Below are 13,438 nucleotides of genomic sequence, written 5' to 3' on the forward strand. Positions count from 1 at the left end.
TAAAGACAATTAAAATACATCGTTAATATTTTAATAAAAAACAATGTTATATTATTTATAATATTTTTATATAATATTTTATTAGTGCTTTCTTTTTCATTTAACAAAAAATCCAAAATATTGTATTTAAAAAAATTTTTTTTTTTCTTATTTTATTCTAGATGATATATTATGTAGAAATAAAAAATTACAATAATTATAAAAAAACTACTATTTTAAATGATTATTAAAAAAAAAAATAAATATATTAAAAATATAATGCATATATATATTTAAGTCTTTTTAAAACTTTTCCTTTTATAATTTTTAGTTTATTAGGTACTCACGAATAAAAATGTAACACAAAATACATAATAAAATAAAAACTCATAAATGATTCACATTTTATTTTTAAAAGTTAAAAGCTTTATATTTCTTATAATTTATCATTAAATTATACAAAAAAATATCGAAATTTCATGGATTTTTGAAATTTGTTTCACCAATATTTAATTACAAAAATTGCAGATATTTTATATATTTTTAAATATCTATTATCCATTGCATTTATTTCCTTTGAGGCTATTACTTTAATTATTAATAAATTCCAAAAAAAATTATGAAAATTTTAACTTTAAATATTTTATAAAAAAAAAATAGTTACATTAAAATTTTGTATATATAAAATGGCAATGAATTACATATGATAATAGTAAATTCAATGTTAACTTTTTACTGTTCAATTTTAGGAAAATATGTTCCTTACTTTTATAAAGTAACGTAAAAATCGATTTTTAATTTTTTAAAGATATCAATTAATTTTATATGCATAAAATTTTCTTTTTTTTTATTAATATTCAATTATAAGGATATATAGACGAAAATAAATAAAAAGGAAATATTTATGTATTTATATTCAGTGCAATTTAATTTAATTAGAAATAAAAGTATACTATAAAAAAGGAATAAAAGTATAAAAATACATATATACTACTTATTCTCTAAACTTATAAATTTTTCTAGCCTTAAATATTTTTACATAAACAAATTTTTAATCTTAGATTTATTTTTCATATTAAATAAATTAAAAAATGAATTATTTACTCATAAAAAATTTAATATTAATATGAATAAAAGTCATTATTTTCTTGAAATATTTTAATTTCCTTTTTTTAAAGTCTTAAATTTAAGAAAATATTTATTTTATACAAAAAAGAAAATTCATTTGAAAAAAGGTAAAAAACATAGAGAAAAAATGGATAATTCCACAGTTAATTATTGTAATATGTTGGTAAATAAAATTTTCGGCTCCAGTATTGAAAAATATTTTAAAATAGTTAATATTTCTATAATCATAATTTTAATGACAGTTTTACATTATATATATTCCTTTAATGAAAATAGTAAATATTATAATGATAAGGTTCTGTTATATATGTATTATGGATTTTTATTTTGTGTTATATGTTTTGCTATAAGTATAAACTGGTAATATATATATATAGAGAGAGAAAGAGATGTATGTGTATTAACTCTATGGAAAATATATTAGTACATTTTTTTATTCACTCATATTTTTATTAATAACTTTACTTTTTATTTAAAAATTTCAGGATATATTATGAATATATGAAAAATAAAAAAAATAAAAATACTCAACAAATAGAAACTAGAGGTATTTAAATATAAAATAATCAGTTTTAATAATATTGTATAAGTTTTTTTTTAAATTTGAATGTTATCTTTTTTATGACATATTTTTGAGAAAAAAAATTTATTTTATTTTTACTTTATATTTTTTATAAATAATCTAATATATATTTTCATTACTGTATTATTTTAAAATCATTAATTTTAATTTTTTCATTATTACATTTTTATAGGTGATAAAAAAAAGGATTAATCTGCCGTATTTTTTTTTCAACACGCTTCTCTAGTTGATGTAATATACAATGGATTATATTTCAATACAATATTGGAGCATTTTCCACTTTTTTTTTTCTTTCTTTTAGAATTCTATAATTAATATATATATATATATATATTTTATTAAAAATAATAGATATGTATATTTTTATATATTTTTTTTTTCTTTTTCATACATAAAATCAATTAATATATAACTATACTCATTCATACATAATAATAAAAAAAAAAATAGAATAATAAAAATTAAGCATAAAAAAATAATTAGAAAAATTGGTTACTATTTCAATTTGATCATAAAAAACATTTAATTGAGTTTTATCTTTAAAAACCCATACGCCATTGCCAATAGGTTTGTTATCTTTAAAGTTACCAACAAAATACATTCCTATATTACGAAAAGAAAAAAAAAAATGAATTACATTTTAGAAAAATATTGAATATATTATATAAGAAAAGTAGATTTTTTTATTAATAAAAAAATAAAAAAAAAAATTAAATAACCATTTGGCAATATCCATTTCCCATACGATATATATCCATCTACCCAATATCCTTCTAATATACTTTTACACTTTTTATATATATATTTTCCTATATGGGATGTTGTTATATTAATAAAAATTACATAAATTCAAATTATATATATTTGGACAATTATAAAAACTATTATTGAAAATATATAATGAAATATAAATGTAAAATATTTACCCCATCCATTTTTTTTTCCAAATTTCCAACTTCCAACATATATGTCTTCATTTTCATATACCATCATTCCATTATTGTGCTTTAATCCATTAAAATAATTACCATAATAATAATTTTTTTTTTCTATAAATTAAAAAAAGAAAATTCCCTAATATTAAATATATATATATATATATATATATATATATATATATATGTATATTAAAATATTTTTTATATAATTGCCTTTAAAAGGACTAATCATGTATTTTTTTCCTTTTGCTTTATCAAAATTTTTCATTAAATACAAAATTTTTTTAGAAATTTTTTTTTTTTTATAATATTCTTTATTTTTTTCGTTTTCATTTTCTTTACTATCTTTATCATTTTTATCGTCATTATAATATTTGTCTCTATATTCATCTTCATTCATTTCATTTTTATCCTCATATCTACTTTCCTTATATTTTATGTCTTCATTATCACTATGCTCATCTTCATTATCTTCATTCTCATCATCATCTTCACTATCCTTATTCCCATATCTATCATCATCTTTTTCATCATCCTCATTCCTATCATATGTATCATTTTCATCTTCATTTTCATCCTCCTCTTCATCTTCATCTTCACCTTCATCCTCCTCTTTCTCCTCCTCTTCCTCCTCATCCACCTCTTTATCCTCCGTTCCATCCTCTGTTTTATCATCTGTTTCATCCTCTGTTTCATCCTCTGTTTTATCATCTGTTTCATCCTCTGTTTTATCATCTGTTTCATCCTCTGTTTTATCATCTGTTTCATCCTCTGTTTTATCATCTGTTTCATCATTTTCTTCATCCTTTTCTTCATCCTCTTCTTCATCCTCATCTTCATCTTCATTTTCATCTTCGTTTTCATCTTCGTTTTCATCTTCAGTTTCATCTTCATTATTATTTTCATTTTCTCCATTTGAATTTGTTTCATCATCATCTTTATCCTCTTCACTTTCTTTTTTATTTCCATGCTTTTTCGATTTCTTATTTTCCTTTTTTTTCTTTGTACTGTTATTGTAAAAATAAGTGCCTATTCCATTTTTCTTATCATGCTCATAAGATCCTTGGTAGAAGTCTCCATTGTAATATTTATATTCTCCTTAAAATTAAAAAAATAATAGTTATTAATAAGAAAATAATTACTGGTATATATATATATATATATTTTTAATATTAATATAAAATAAATATTAGCAACCATATCCATGTTTTCTTCCTTGTAATAAATTTCCATAATATTTTTCTTTTGTCTTCAAATTTTTATGAGGATAAAATATTACAGTTCCTATTCCTGAATAATTTTCCAGTGAATTTGTTGATTCTCCATTATATTTTAATAATTTTATTTTATTTTTTTTATATTTTTTTAGAGACATTTAGAAATAATATAAATTACATGTATGAAATTTTTAACACCATAAAGAATTCCAAATTATTATAATTTTTAATAAAATTATATCTATATTATGTGTATGTCTATTTACGTAAAAACTAAATATATAAATTTATTTTCATAAATTTTTATAAGTGTACAAAAAATATTATTTATATATAATTAGAATGCATACATAAAAAAAAAAAAAAAAATAAATAAATAAATTGTGTAAAGAAATAAATATAAGAATAATTATTTAGAAGATAATTTAATCATCTAAAAACGTGAAATGCTTAAATATCATGGCAACTGTTAAAAATAATATAAATAGATAAATTCCATTTTTTATTATTATATATATATATCTTTAAAATAATATATCATTTCTTTTAGGAAGAGAGAGTAAAATTATTAATAGCTGCACGAAAAGGTAATATTTTTTTTATTTTTCATCATTTAATAACAATTAATATGAATACTTATATATTGTTACTTTTATTTTTTAATTTTTTTTTTTTAATATTATTTTCATATAATATTTTCATTTTTCTTAGGAACTTACGAAGATGTCGTTTCTTTGTCTAAATTGAAAATACCTTTGGGTGATTACGTTCAACCTCCAGTAAATATAATAAAAAAAATTTATATAAACTTTAAAATTCATATGCTTACATGAAAATAAAGAAAACAATAAATATGATAGAATGAATATAAAATATTAAATGTGAAAAGGATAAAATTTTTTATCACATAAACCCATTAAGATTTCAAAAATTTTAAACATAAAAAATTTTCTTTTTTTTTCTTTAAACTATACTAGCATAATAGAACAGCCTTTTGGTATAGTTGTAGAAATGGTAGCTTAAAAATGGCAAAAATAATTTTAAAAAAAGGAAGTAACATAAATCATAAAGATGTTAATGGAATATCTCCACTGCATATTTGTGTTAAGCATGGGCATTTGAATTTGGCAAAATTTCTTATTGAAAATAATGCAAATATAAATATAAAAGATAATGTTAATAAGAAAAAAATAAATTAATGAGAGAGAGAGAGAAAAAAAAATGCAATAAAAACTAACAATCTATAAATAAAAAAGTAAAAAAAGATAATATAATATATTCTCATATTTTTTTATTTTAGGATGGAAAAACTCCTATATTTTACGCTATAATAAATAAACATTATGAAGTAATAGTGTTTTTTGCATTTTATTTCGAATAATAAAATTTGTATCTACTATATATATATATATATGAGAATTCTTAATGTTTTATTTTTTTTTATTTTTTAAATTTACTCTTATTTCTTTAAAAATTAAATTTTATAATCAGTATTTTTCATTAGATCGTTAAATTGTTAGTAGAAAATGGTGCTGATGTTTCAATAAAAGACAATGTAAATTTTTGTATTTCATTACATTTATAAAAAAAAAATATACACATATATATAATAGACCATAATAAAAAGAAAATGTAATTATTATTTTTAACTTTTATTTACTATTTTTTCTTTTTAGAATAATGCAAGTGCTTATGATTACGCCGATTTCACTGGAAAAGAAAAATTATCTACCTATATATTATATAAAAGTTAAAAAAAAAAAATTTCATTTCATTTTTAAAATATACTAATTTTCTCACATTCTTTCATCCTTAAAAATTTTAATTTCTTTACAATATTTATAGGTAATGAGTTAATTGTTAAGAATGAACAAGATGCACTAAATAAGGACTAGATATTACAAATGAGTTCAAATATATAGAATTTTTTTCATACTTTAATAAATGAGGAAACGATATTTTCTATAGAACATATAATTTTTAATATAATTTAGAGTTATAAATATAATTAAACATATATAAAAAAAGTATTTGAATATAATACTTGTATATTTAAAAGAATTTTATATATTCTTGAAAAAGTAACTAGTATAGTTATCTTTAAAAATATAAAATGATATATTTTTTTTTTCTATATGTTTGCATACAAAACGTGACTTTATAATATTTTTTTTCTTTTCAAATAAGTATATATGTAAAACAACAAAAAAAAAAAAATTAATAAAGATTTATTGATAAAATTAAAATATCAAGAATAAATAAATATGCATAAATGTATATTTTTTTTTACTATTTTATTCTTCATTACTAGGTCTTAATATATATAATGAAATTACAGTAAGTTGAATTAATTTGTTAAAGAATAGTATTACAATTTATTTAAATATAATATTTATTGCTCTACTTTTTTTTTTTTTTTATTATAATATTATTTATTTTAATTGTACAAGTTTATATGCATATATATATTTAAAAATTTTTTTGTAAACTAAAATTTAATACAAATTTTAAATTTCATGAAAATTAAAAAAACAAAAAAGACTTTTTTTTTTTTGTTATCATTTAAATAATACTTAAGATTTTTATATTCTTTTTTATAATAATTATATAATTTTTTTATTTTTATATTACTTTTAATTTTTTTTTTTTTAATATTAATTAGTATGCTTTGCTTTTCTTCTTTCTCCTCTTCCTAATGCATGGAAACCACTTTTAATAGTTGTAACAGATCTAGATAAAAATAAAAATATATATATATATATGAAATAATTAAAGAATTAAAAAAAAAAAGGATAAATAAAATAAATATACATAATGTAAAAAAAAAAAAAATATAAATTTATTTGTATAATTATAAGATAAATATGTTACCTTTTTGCTCCGCAAGCGTTACAATGTTGATGAAAAAGTCTAGTTCTACTATCCTTTTCCATGGTAGTATTCGGACTTTTACACATCTGACAAGTTACATATTCTGTTATATATTTTCTTAATAAAGCTTCAATATGTTTTGGTCCATATTTTCCTTTTAATACTAATTGCCCTTCTCCTGCTATAGATCCTTCTGTTCCTAGTTCAGCTAAAACAAAATGGAAAACATGTTCTTCGTTTCTATTCATAATTGTACATATATCTTTAAAATTAATCCATGCAACTTTTTTTGATCCTACTCTAACTACTTGTGGAGGTTTTATTGTATATTTTTTTGATATACATAAATCTATGTTATGTTCATTTATTAATACTTGAATTCTTTGCAATAATTCATCATATGGATATACAGCACCTCTTTCAAATACATTTCCTGTTCCATCTATTATTACTTCTTCTACTTTTTCTGCTATTTCCTTCTTCTTCTTCTTTTTTTTTTTTTCACCAAAATCAAATAACTGCTTTGATTCATCATTTACTTTTTCTACATCACCAAAACTTAAACCTACATCTTCTATTTTATCTTCCATATTCATCTTTATTATTTTATTTTATTATATATGTATTTACTTATTTCTATTTTCTTAATCGTCAGTATTTATAAAGATTCAACTATTATAAAACTATAACACTATTAAAATTTTAAACGTCAGTTTCTCGTATGATTTGTTTTTGTATTTTTCTTTGTTTTTTTAGGATTTATTATTTATTATTTTTCCACAAAAATTTTTAATTTATTTTTTTAAAACGTATTCTTTATGCTATTCTATGTCTATGATATTTACTCGAAGAGTCTTTCTTTCAAGTATTTTTTTATTTTTTTTTTTTTTTTGTTATTATAAGATATACAAAATTCAATATAATATTTATCAATATAATATTTAATATTATAAATATATTTTGTTACTATATAAAATTTTTGTAACTATAAATTTTTTGTATGTTATATATATTCATTTTAATTATTTTAAAATTTCCTTACTTTTTTAAATACATTATAAAATTTATTAATGTACATTTTATTTAATTTTTAAATAGAAATGTTCTTTTTAAACAATTAAATTGAAAAGAAAATTACAATTTTTAGAAAAAATATTCAATATATATATATATTTTTTTTTAAACTTGAAGATTACTCTTATAACTTAAGTAGTAATTTAGCTACAAATATATTTTTTATTAAAAATCAATATAAAAATAAATGAATAAATAAATAATTAAAAAAAAAAAAAAATTAATATGAAAAGAAAAAAATGGATATTAAAAAAAAGTAAATAAATGTTTTAATGTGCGTTTAAACGGAAAAATTTAAAATATTTTAAGAATTTGTTTAATACCTTTAAAAAAAAAAAAAATTATCAGAAAATCTACATATATGTATTTATTAATTATAATATAATATTAATATTTTATCCATTTAATGAATACGCTATTATGTAATCCTTCTTTAAGAAAAAAATTATTAATTAAAATATGCATTGTTTTTGTATTAATATTTCAAAATAAATCTAAGAAAAAAAAAAAAAGAAAAAAAAATTAATATAGGCATAAATGTAATATTTTTTTAGTTTAGTATATCATAAAAAAATATTTTAAGTATTTTTTTTTTCTTCTAATTTTTTATACAAGCACACATTATTTTGTTCTTAATATATTGTTTTTTTCTTATTATATTTTTATTTCCTGTGTATAAAAATAATTTATGTGGATATTATATATATAAAAATAATTTTTTTTTTCCTTTTTCATTTATATAAATAATAAAAAAATAATTATAATTCATAAAGTAATATTAAAATAAACAATATATCACATAAGATGATTTGCCACTTTTTTATTAAGTTGTATTTTTTTTATTCGTTATTAAAAATATATAATTGTCTCTACGTAACGGATGGTAGTTCTATTATTTTAGAAAATATAGGAACAAAATATAAGTAAAACTAACGAAAAACAAAACTCATATTATATAGTTTTAATCGAATATAATAAAATTTATATTTTTTATTATTATATTTTATATCTATTTTATTTTTTTTTTTTGATAGGCTTTTTTCAACAGATATGAAATGGGGAACAGGTTCAGGAAATCAATTAGTGGTAATATATTAAGAATAAAAAAAAAAAAAATCTCATATAAAATTAGTATATTATTAAAAAAATATAAGTTTTGGTTAAGAAATTATAAAAGTGTTAAAAATTACTTTTTTTTTTTAAATACTTATTTAATAAATAAACAAATTTTATCTTATTTTTAAAAAAATTATTACTTAAATTTATATACATAAATATAATTTTTACGAAAGACAGCTGTAACTACAAATAATAATGAGGATGATTTATTGTGGACGGTAAATGTTTATGAAGGTATAAAAGTAAAAATATATTAAAAAAAAAAGATGAGTATATAATATCTCAATTTTTTTTCTTTTTTTTAATAGAAGGAAAAAGTTTTACTGGAAATAAAATAAATTGCGATGAAATTATTACACTGAAGCATGTGAAATCTAATGGATATTTAATAGGTTCTAAACACGATTCAATATTATCTAATAATTATGAAGTAACAAAAATAAATAATTATTACATATATACATAAAATGCTTTTTAAAATATTTTATTTAATATTAATAATAAATATATTTATATATGTTCTTTAATAGTTAAGTGTTCATAAAAACAATGAATCTGGAAAGTTTCAAGTAGTTTGTGAGAATAAAAAAAATAGCTCTTATTGGGAAATAGGAAGAAATGTTTTCTTAAAAAGTGTAAATCATAATGGATATATATCTACAAGCAAAAATTATGAGTAAAAATTAAAAAGAAATATATGTATATTTATACACAGTTATATATTAATGCGTTTGCATATTTATGTATATTTTTTATTTAGATTCAATCAATATAACTGTCATAATTGTCCAATATTGTACCACTTAGAAGCATGCATAATGAAATATAATTATCAAAAAGATGAACAGAAATGGAGAGCTAAATCTGTAATCATAATAAATTAGATATAAATACGATTTATATATACATATATATTTATATATATAAATTACAGAAGATAATTGTAATTTTTTTAAATTCGCATTTTATAGGGAGTAATTATTACACATTATAATGAGGATATAAATGAAAATTATAGTAGTGATGAACTTTAGGTAGTTCTGTTATACACTTTTTTTTTTTAAATTATATACAAAAACTATGTAGATATAAATGTAAATTTACAAATACTACAAATGTTTTTTTTTTTTTTTTGTACATTCAATTTTTGAAAATATATAAATTAAAAAAAAAAAAAACAAATATAAATTTGATATAAAAAAAATATATTTAAAACATAATAGACACATTCATATGAATAAACTAAAAAAATTTAAATTAAAAAAAAAAAAAATGGAGTGATGTATTGTTAGAAAAGGTAAAAAGTTATTAAAGTTAAAAAATTACATATATTTGTTTTTATGTTATTCTTTTATTTTTTCATTTATTATATTCCTTTGTAATTTTAATTCATTTGTTCTTCTTTCAATATTATTGAAATAATTTTGTATCCATTTACGTCTTGATTTGTAATAATCAAATTGATACATATTATTTAGATATCTTAATTTTTCTCTGAAATAATATCTAGAATTTGCACATATATATGGATACCATTCAATTAACGTATTCTTATTAATTCTATTTTGATTCAAATATAATCTCATGTTATGAGATAAAGTTCTAGGAACATTTCCTCTAATAAATATTTTATGATAAAATTCTTGTATATTCATTTGTTTAATAGTATAAGTAAAAGTATTTCTGTAACTTTTTACTAGACCAAAGTGACCCATTGCATGATACTTAATATATTTCATTGGGGTATTATAATGTATTTGCACATTATCAACATATAGTCTTGAAGCATCTCCATTGAAGTTATTTATAATTTTTTCCTTAGAATTTAATAAAGAATTTAGTATGCTATTTATTCTTATTTGAGGAATAGATTCTAAAAACACTATAGCATCTTCTAAATGAAGCCCTTTGATTAATCTACCAAAATTATATAAATTTCTTAAACTAATTTTTAATTGATATACTTTAAAAGTCCAATAAACATCTTCTTTTTTATTTTTTATACTTAATTCATCTTTATCCTTTATTTTAGGTTTTATATTTTTTTTTATATATCTTTTTTCGTTGTATCTATGAATAATTCTTCTTCTCCATTCCCAAAATCCTTTTTTTCTGTAATATGGATTTCTTAGTTGAACATTTGTATTTATATACTTTTTATTTATTAAAAAAAAATTATTGTTAATTATTTTACTTAAATTACTTAACATATTACACAAAATTGCCATGTCATAATAATTTGTACCTTATTTTTTTTTTTTAAATTTCATATATATTCTTTTTATATGATTTTTAATTTTTCTTTTGTTTCATTTTTCTTTTCTTTTATTATATTTAATTTCATTTTATTTCATCGTATTTTTTTTTTTTTTTTATTTTATATTAAATCTAAACGAGAAACTGTTTCTGTTTACTTTTAATTTTTTAATTTATATTAAATTATACATTTATGTATGTTTCCATTTCTATACAATTTTTTTTTTTTCAATTTATTGGAAGTTAAATTTGAATATTTTTTTTTTTACACTATAGATAATTTTTTCTAAATAGGAGTAATTTTTTTTTTTTTTTTTGACATGAAATATCAATTATAAACGTTTGCATTATTTAAAAAAAAATTATACATCTATTTTTTTTTTCCTTATATATTTATAATAAATATTCATACATTTGATTTAATAGAAACACATTAGCAATTTTAATTTTACAATAACTTTTTTTCTAAAAAAAAAAAATATAGCCTCCATAAAAGATATAAATAAAAAAAATATATACTTTATAAAAGTATATATACGCCATTAATTACACGATTGCAAAAAAGATATATAGTTTTGAAAATGTTATATAGAAATATAAATTTAATATAAGTTTGTAAATTTCTCTATTTGAAGGATTAAATAATAAATAATAAAAAAAAAAAAATAAAATAAATAAATAAAATAATTAATAGTAAAAATTGAAAATATATAACATTAAAAATATAGAAGTAGTATAGAAAATATTTCAAAAATGGATTTTAAAAACGCTGAATACATTTGGGATGCTCTAAATGATTTACATAAAAGTGATAAAAATGTTAGAATAAATTATAAAAATAAAATAAAATGAAATAATAACAATATAATTATTAATAAAATAATAATAAATTAAATATATTTATAGGCCTATGAGAAGTTTATAAAGAAACATATGAACAAAATACATGAAGCAAAACCTGTCAAGCCAAAATTTTGCTTTTGTGTTGTAACAGATGTTGAAAAAATTGCTATTAAAACAAAGATAAATGAATATAAAGAAAAAGTTTGTGATTATTTTGTATATATATATTATACAAATAAAATTAGGGCACCTGTACTTCCTAATGATTTTGCGAATAATATAGACAGTATAAATTTTGAAAATATTTTTATAAGCACTTCTAAAATTAAGGGGGAAAGTTCTAAAGATATGTATGCTGAAGCAGTTATACATCCTATCATATATAAAAATATGAATAATTTGTATTTTAAAAATAAAATTGTTGTCAGAATTTTAGAAATTATGAATGATTATGAAAAAACATTTAGGAATGACATAAGTGTAAATATTAATTCATTTAAATATATAGAGTTACAATATGTTCCTAAATCATACCATTATTTAAATCCTCATTGTATAGATTATAATTCAATTGAAAAAAATGATGAAACTGTAGATGAAGAAGACATTAAATTTTATAGTATATTGAATGAAAAACAAAATAAAAGTAATAATACCAAAAATGAAGAACAAAAAGAAATAAGAATTTTTAATACATCAAGTGATATTTTAAATGATATAAAATCAGTAAAAACTACAAAAAAAAATAATGATAATGAATGTACTAGAGTTAATATACCTAGACAAATACAGTCATATCATTATACAATTATTGATAGGTAATATTTTACTTTTATTTATGATAAATGTATCTAATTTAAAAAGATATATATATATTATAAAATCATTTATTTATAATTATTTTACTTTTAAATATATTTATTTTTTACGTTTAGATTTTTACACATAATTTTAACCTTTAATAATATTTCTTACGATGATTTGGAAATTTTGAAAAAACGTAATAACATTGATATATATGTTTCTAGCCGGTAAAATAATACATAATACATACATAAAATAATTTTATATACTTTCAATAAGTTTTCTTTTTAATAGATCCAATGAATGCATGTCTTTAAATTTCAAAGAAAACTTAAGTGATAATGTAAAAGAAAAAAGAAACAAAAAATATATTTTTTTATACATATATATATTTAAATATGTAAAATTTATGTAAAATTCGTATGATTCCCATAAAATTTATATATTTTAAATAGTGTGTTTTTAAATATTTAAATATATACGGAAATGATGTATATTTTTTTTTATCAAACAGGTTAAAGCGTATTTTAATGAAAAATTATTAAAATTAACAATAAGTGTAGAGTTGTTATATTGAATGAAATATTTTAATAAATACAAATTATATATAAGAGAACAAATGAACT

At 17.7% G+C, this 13,438-nt stretch overlaps 7 protein-coding genes across 7 annotated transcripts; 4 read left to right on the top strand and 3 right to left on the bottom strand.

The window, feature by feature from the left end:
• Positions 1 to 1,234: 1,234 nt before the first annotated feature.
• SDH4 (succinate dehydrogenase subunit 4, putative) lies at positions 1,235 to 1,882 on the top strand (the record flags this gene model as incomplete). Its single annotated transcript, XM_028676142.1, has 3 exons — positions 1,235 to 1,467; positions 1,593 to 1,654; positions 1,863 to 1,882. 3 exons carry the CDS (start codon positions 1,235 to 1,237, stop codon positions 1,880 to 1,882), a joined length of 315 nt encoding a protein of 104 aa, XP_028532661.1.
• Positions 1,883 to 1,899: 17 nt separating this feature from the next.
• PRELSG_0808300 (conserved Plasmodium protein, unknown function) lies at positions 1,900 to 4,003 on the bottom strand (the record flags this gene model as incomplete). The annotated part of the gene is made up of 6 exons (XM_028676143.1): positions 1,900 to 1,995; positions 2,187 to 2,293; positions 2,410 to 2,499; positions 2,617 to 2,739; positions 2,854 to 3,726; positions 3,826 to 4,003. The coding sequence occupies 6 exons, from the start codon at positions 4,001 to 4,003 to the stop codon at positions 1,900 to 1,902; spliced, it is 1,467 nt and encodes a 488-aa protein (XP_028532662.1).
• Positions 4,004 to 4,304: 301 nt separating this feature from the next.
• Positions 4,305 to 5,740, top strand: PRELSG_0808400 (ankyrin-repeat protein, putative; the record flags this gene model as incomplete). Its single annotated transcript, XM_028676144.1, has 8 exons — positions 4,305 to 4,313; positions 4,396 to 4,432; positions 4,557 to 4,624; positions 4,823 to 5,020; positions 5,146 to 5,193; positions 5,350 to 5,400; positions 5,522 to 5,594; positions 5,691 to 5,740. The coding sequence occupies 8 exons, from the start codon at positions 4,305 to 4,307 to the stop codon at positions 5,738 to 5,740; spliced, it is 534 nt and encodes a 177-aa protein (XP_028532663.1).
• Positions 5,741 to 6,499: 759 nt separating this feature from the next.
• PRELSG_0808500 (eukaryotic translation initiation factor 2 beta subunit, putative) lies at positions 6,500 to 7,306 on the bottom strand (the record flags this gene model as incomplete). The annotated part of the gene is made up of 2 exons (XM_028676146.1): positions 6,500 to 6,575; positions 6,717 to 7,306. The coding sequence occupies 2 exons, from the start codon at positions 7,304 to 7,306 to the stop codon at positions 6,500 to 6,502; spliced, it is 666 nt and encodes a 221-aa protein (XP_028532664.1).
• A 1,288-nt stretch (positions 7,307 to 8,594) lies between these two features.
• Positions 8,595 to 9,943, top strand: PRELSG_0808600 (dolichyl-phosphate-mannose protein mannosyltransferase, putative; the record flags this gene model as incomplete). Its single annotated transcript, XM_028676147.1, has 7 exons — positions 8,595 to 8,713; positions 8,825 to 8,876; positions 9,083 to 9,143; positions 9,218 to 9,339; positions 9,440 to 9,585; positions 9,670 to 9,775; positions 9,881 to 9,943. The coding sequence occupies 7 exons, from the start codon at positions 8,595 to 8,597 to the stop codon at positions 9,941 to 9,943; spliced, it is 669 nt and encodes a 222-aa protein (XP_028532665.1).
• A 309-nt stretch (positions 9,944 to 10,252) lies between these two features.
• On the bottom strand, positions 10,253 to 11,119 carry PRELSG_0808700 (50S ribosomal protein L22, mitochondrial, putative; the record flags this gene model as incomplete). Its single annotated transcript, XM_028676148.1, has 1 exon — positions 10,253 to 11,119. The coding sequence occupies one exon, from the start codon at positions 11,117 to 11,119 to the stop codon at positions 10,253 to 10,255; it is 867 nt and encodes a 288-aa protein (XP_028532666.1).
• A 799-nt stretch (positions 11,120 to 11,918) lies between these two features.
• Positions 11,919 to 13,389, top strand: PRELSG_0808800 (conserved Plasmodium protein, unknown function; the record flags this gene model as incomplete). Its single annotated transcript, XM_028676149.1, has 5 exons — positions 11,919 to 11,984; positions 12,072 to 12,826; positions 12,944 to 13,039; positions 13,107 to 13,155; positions 13,327 to 13,389. 5 exons carry the CDS (start codon positions 11,919 to 11,921, stop codon positions 13,387 to 13,389), a joined length of 1,029 nt encoding a protein of 342 aa, XP_028532667.1.
• Positions 13,390 to 13,438: the final 49 nt, after the last annotated feature.

Source organism: Plasmodium relictum (assembly GCF_900005765.1).
Source record: "Plasmodium relictum strain SGS1 genome assembly, chromosome: 8".
Lineage (NCBI taxonomy): Eukaryota > Apicomplexa > Aconoidasida > Haemosporida > Plasmodiidae > Plasmodium > Plasmodium relictum.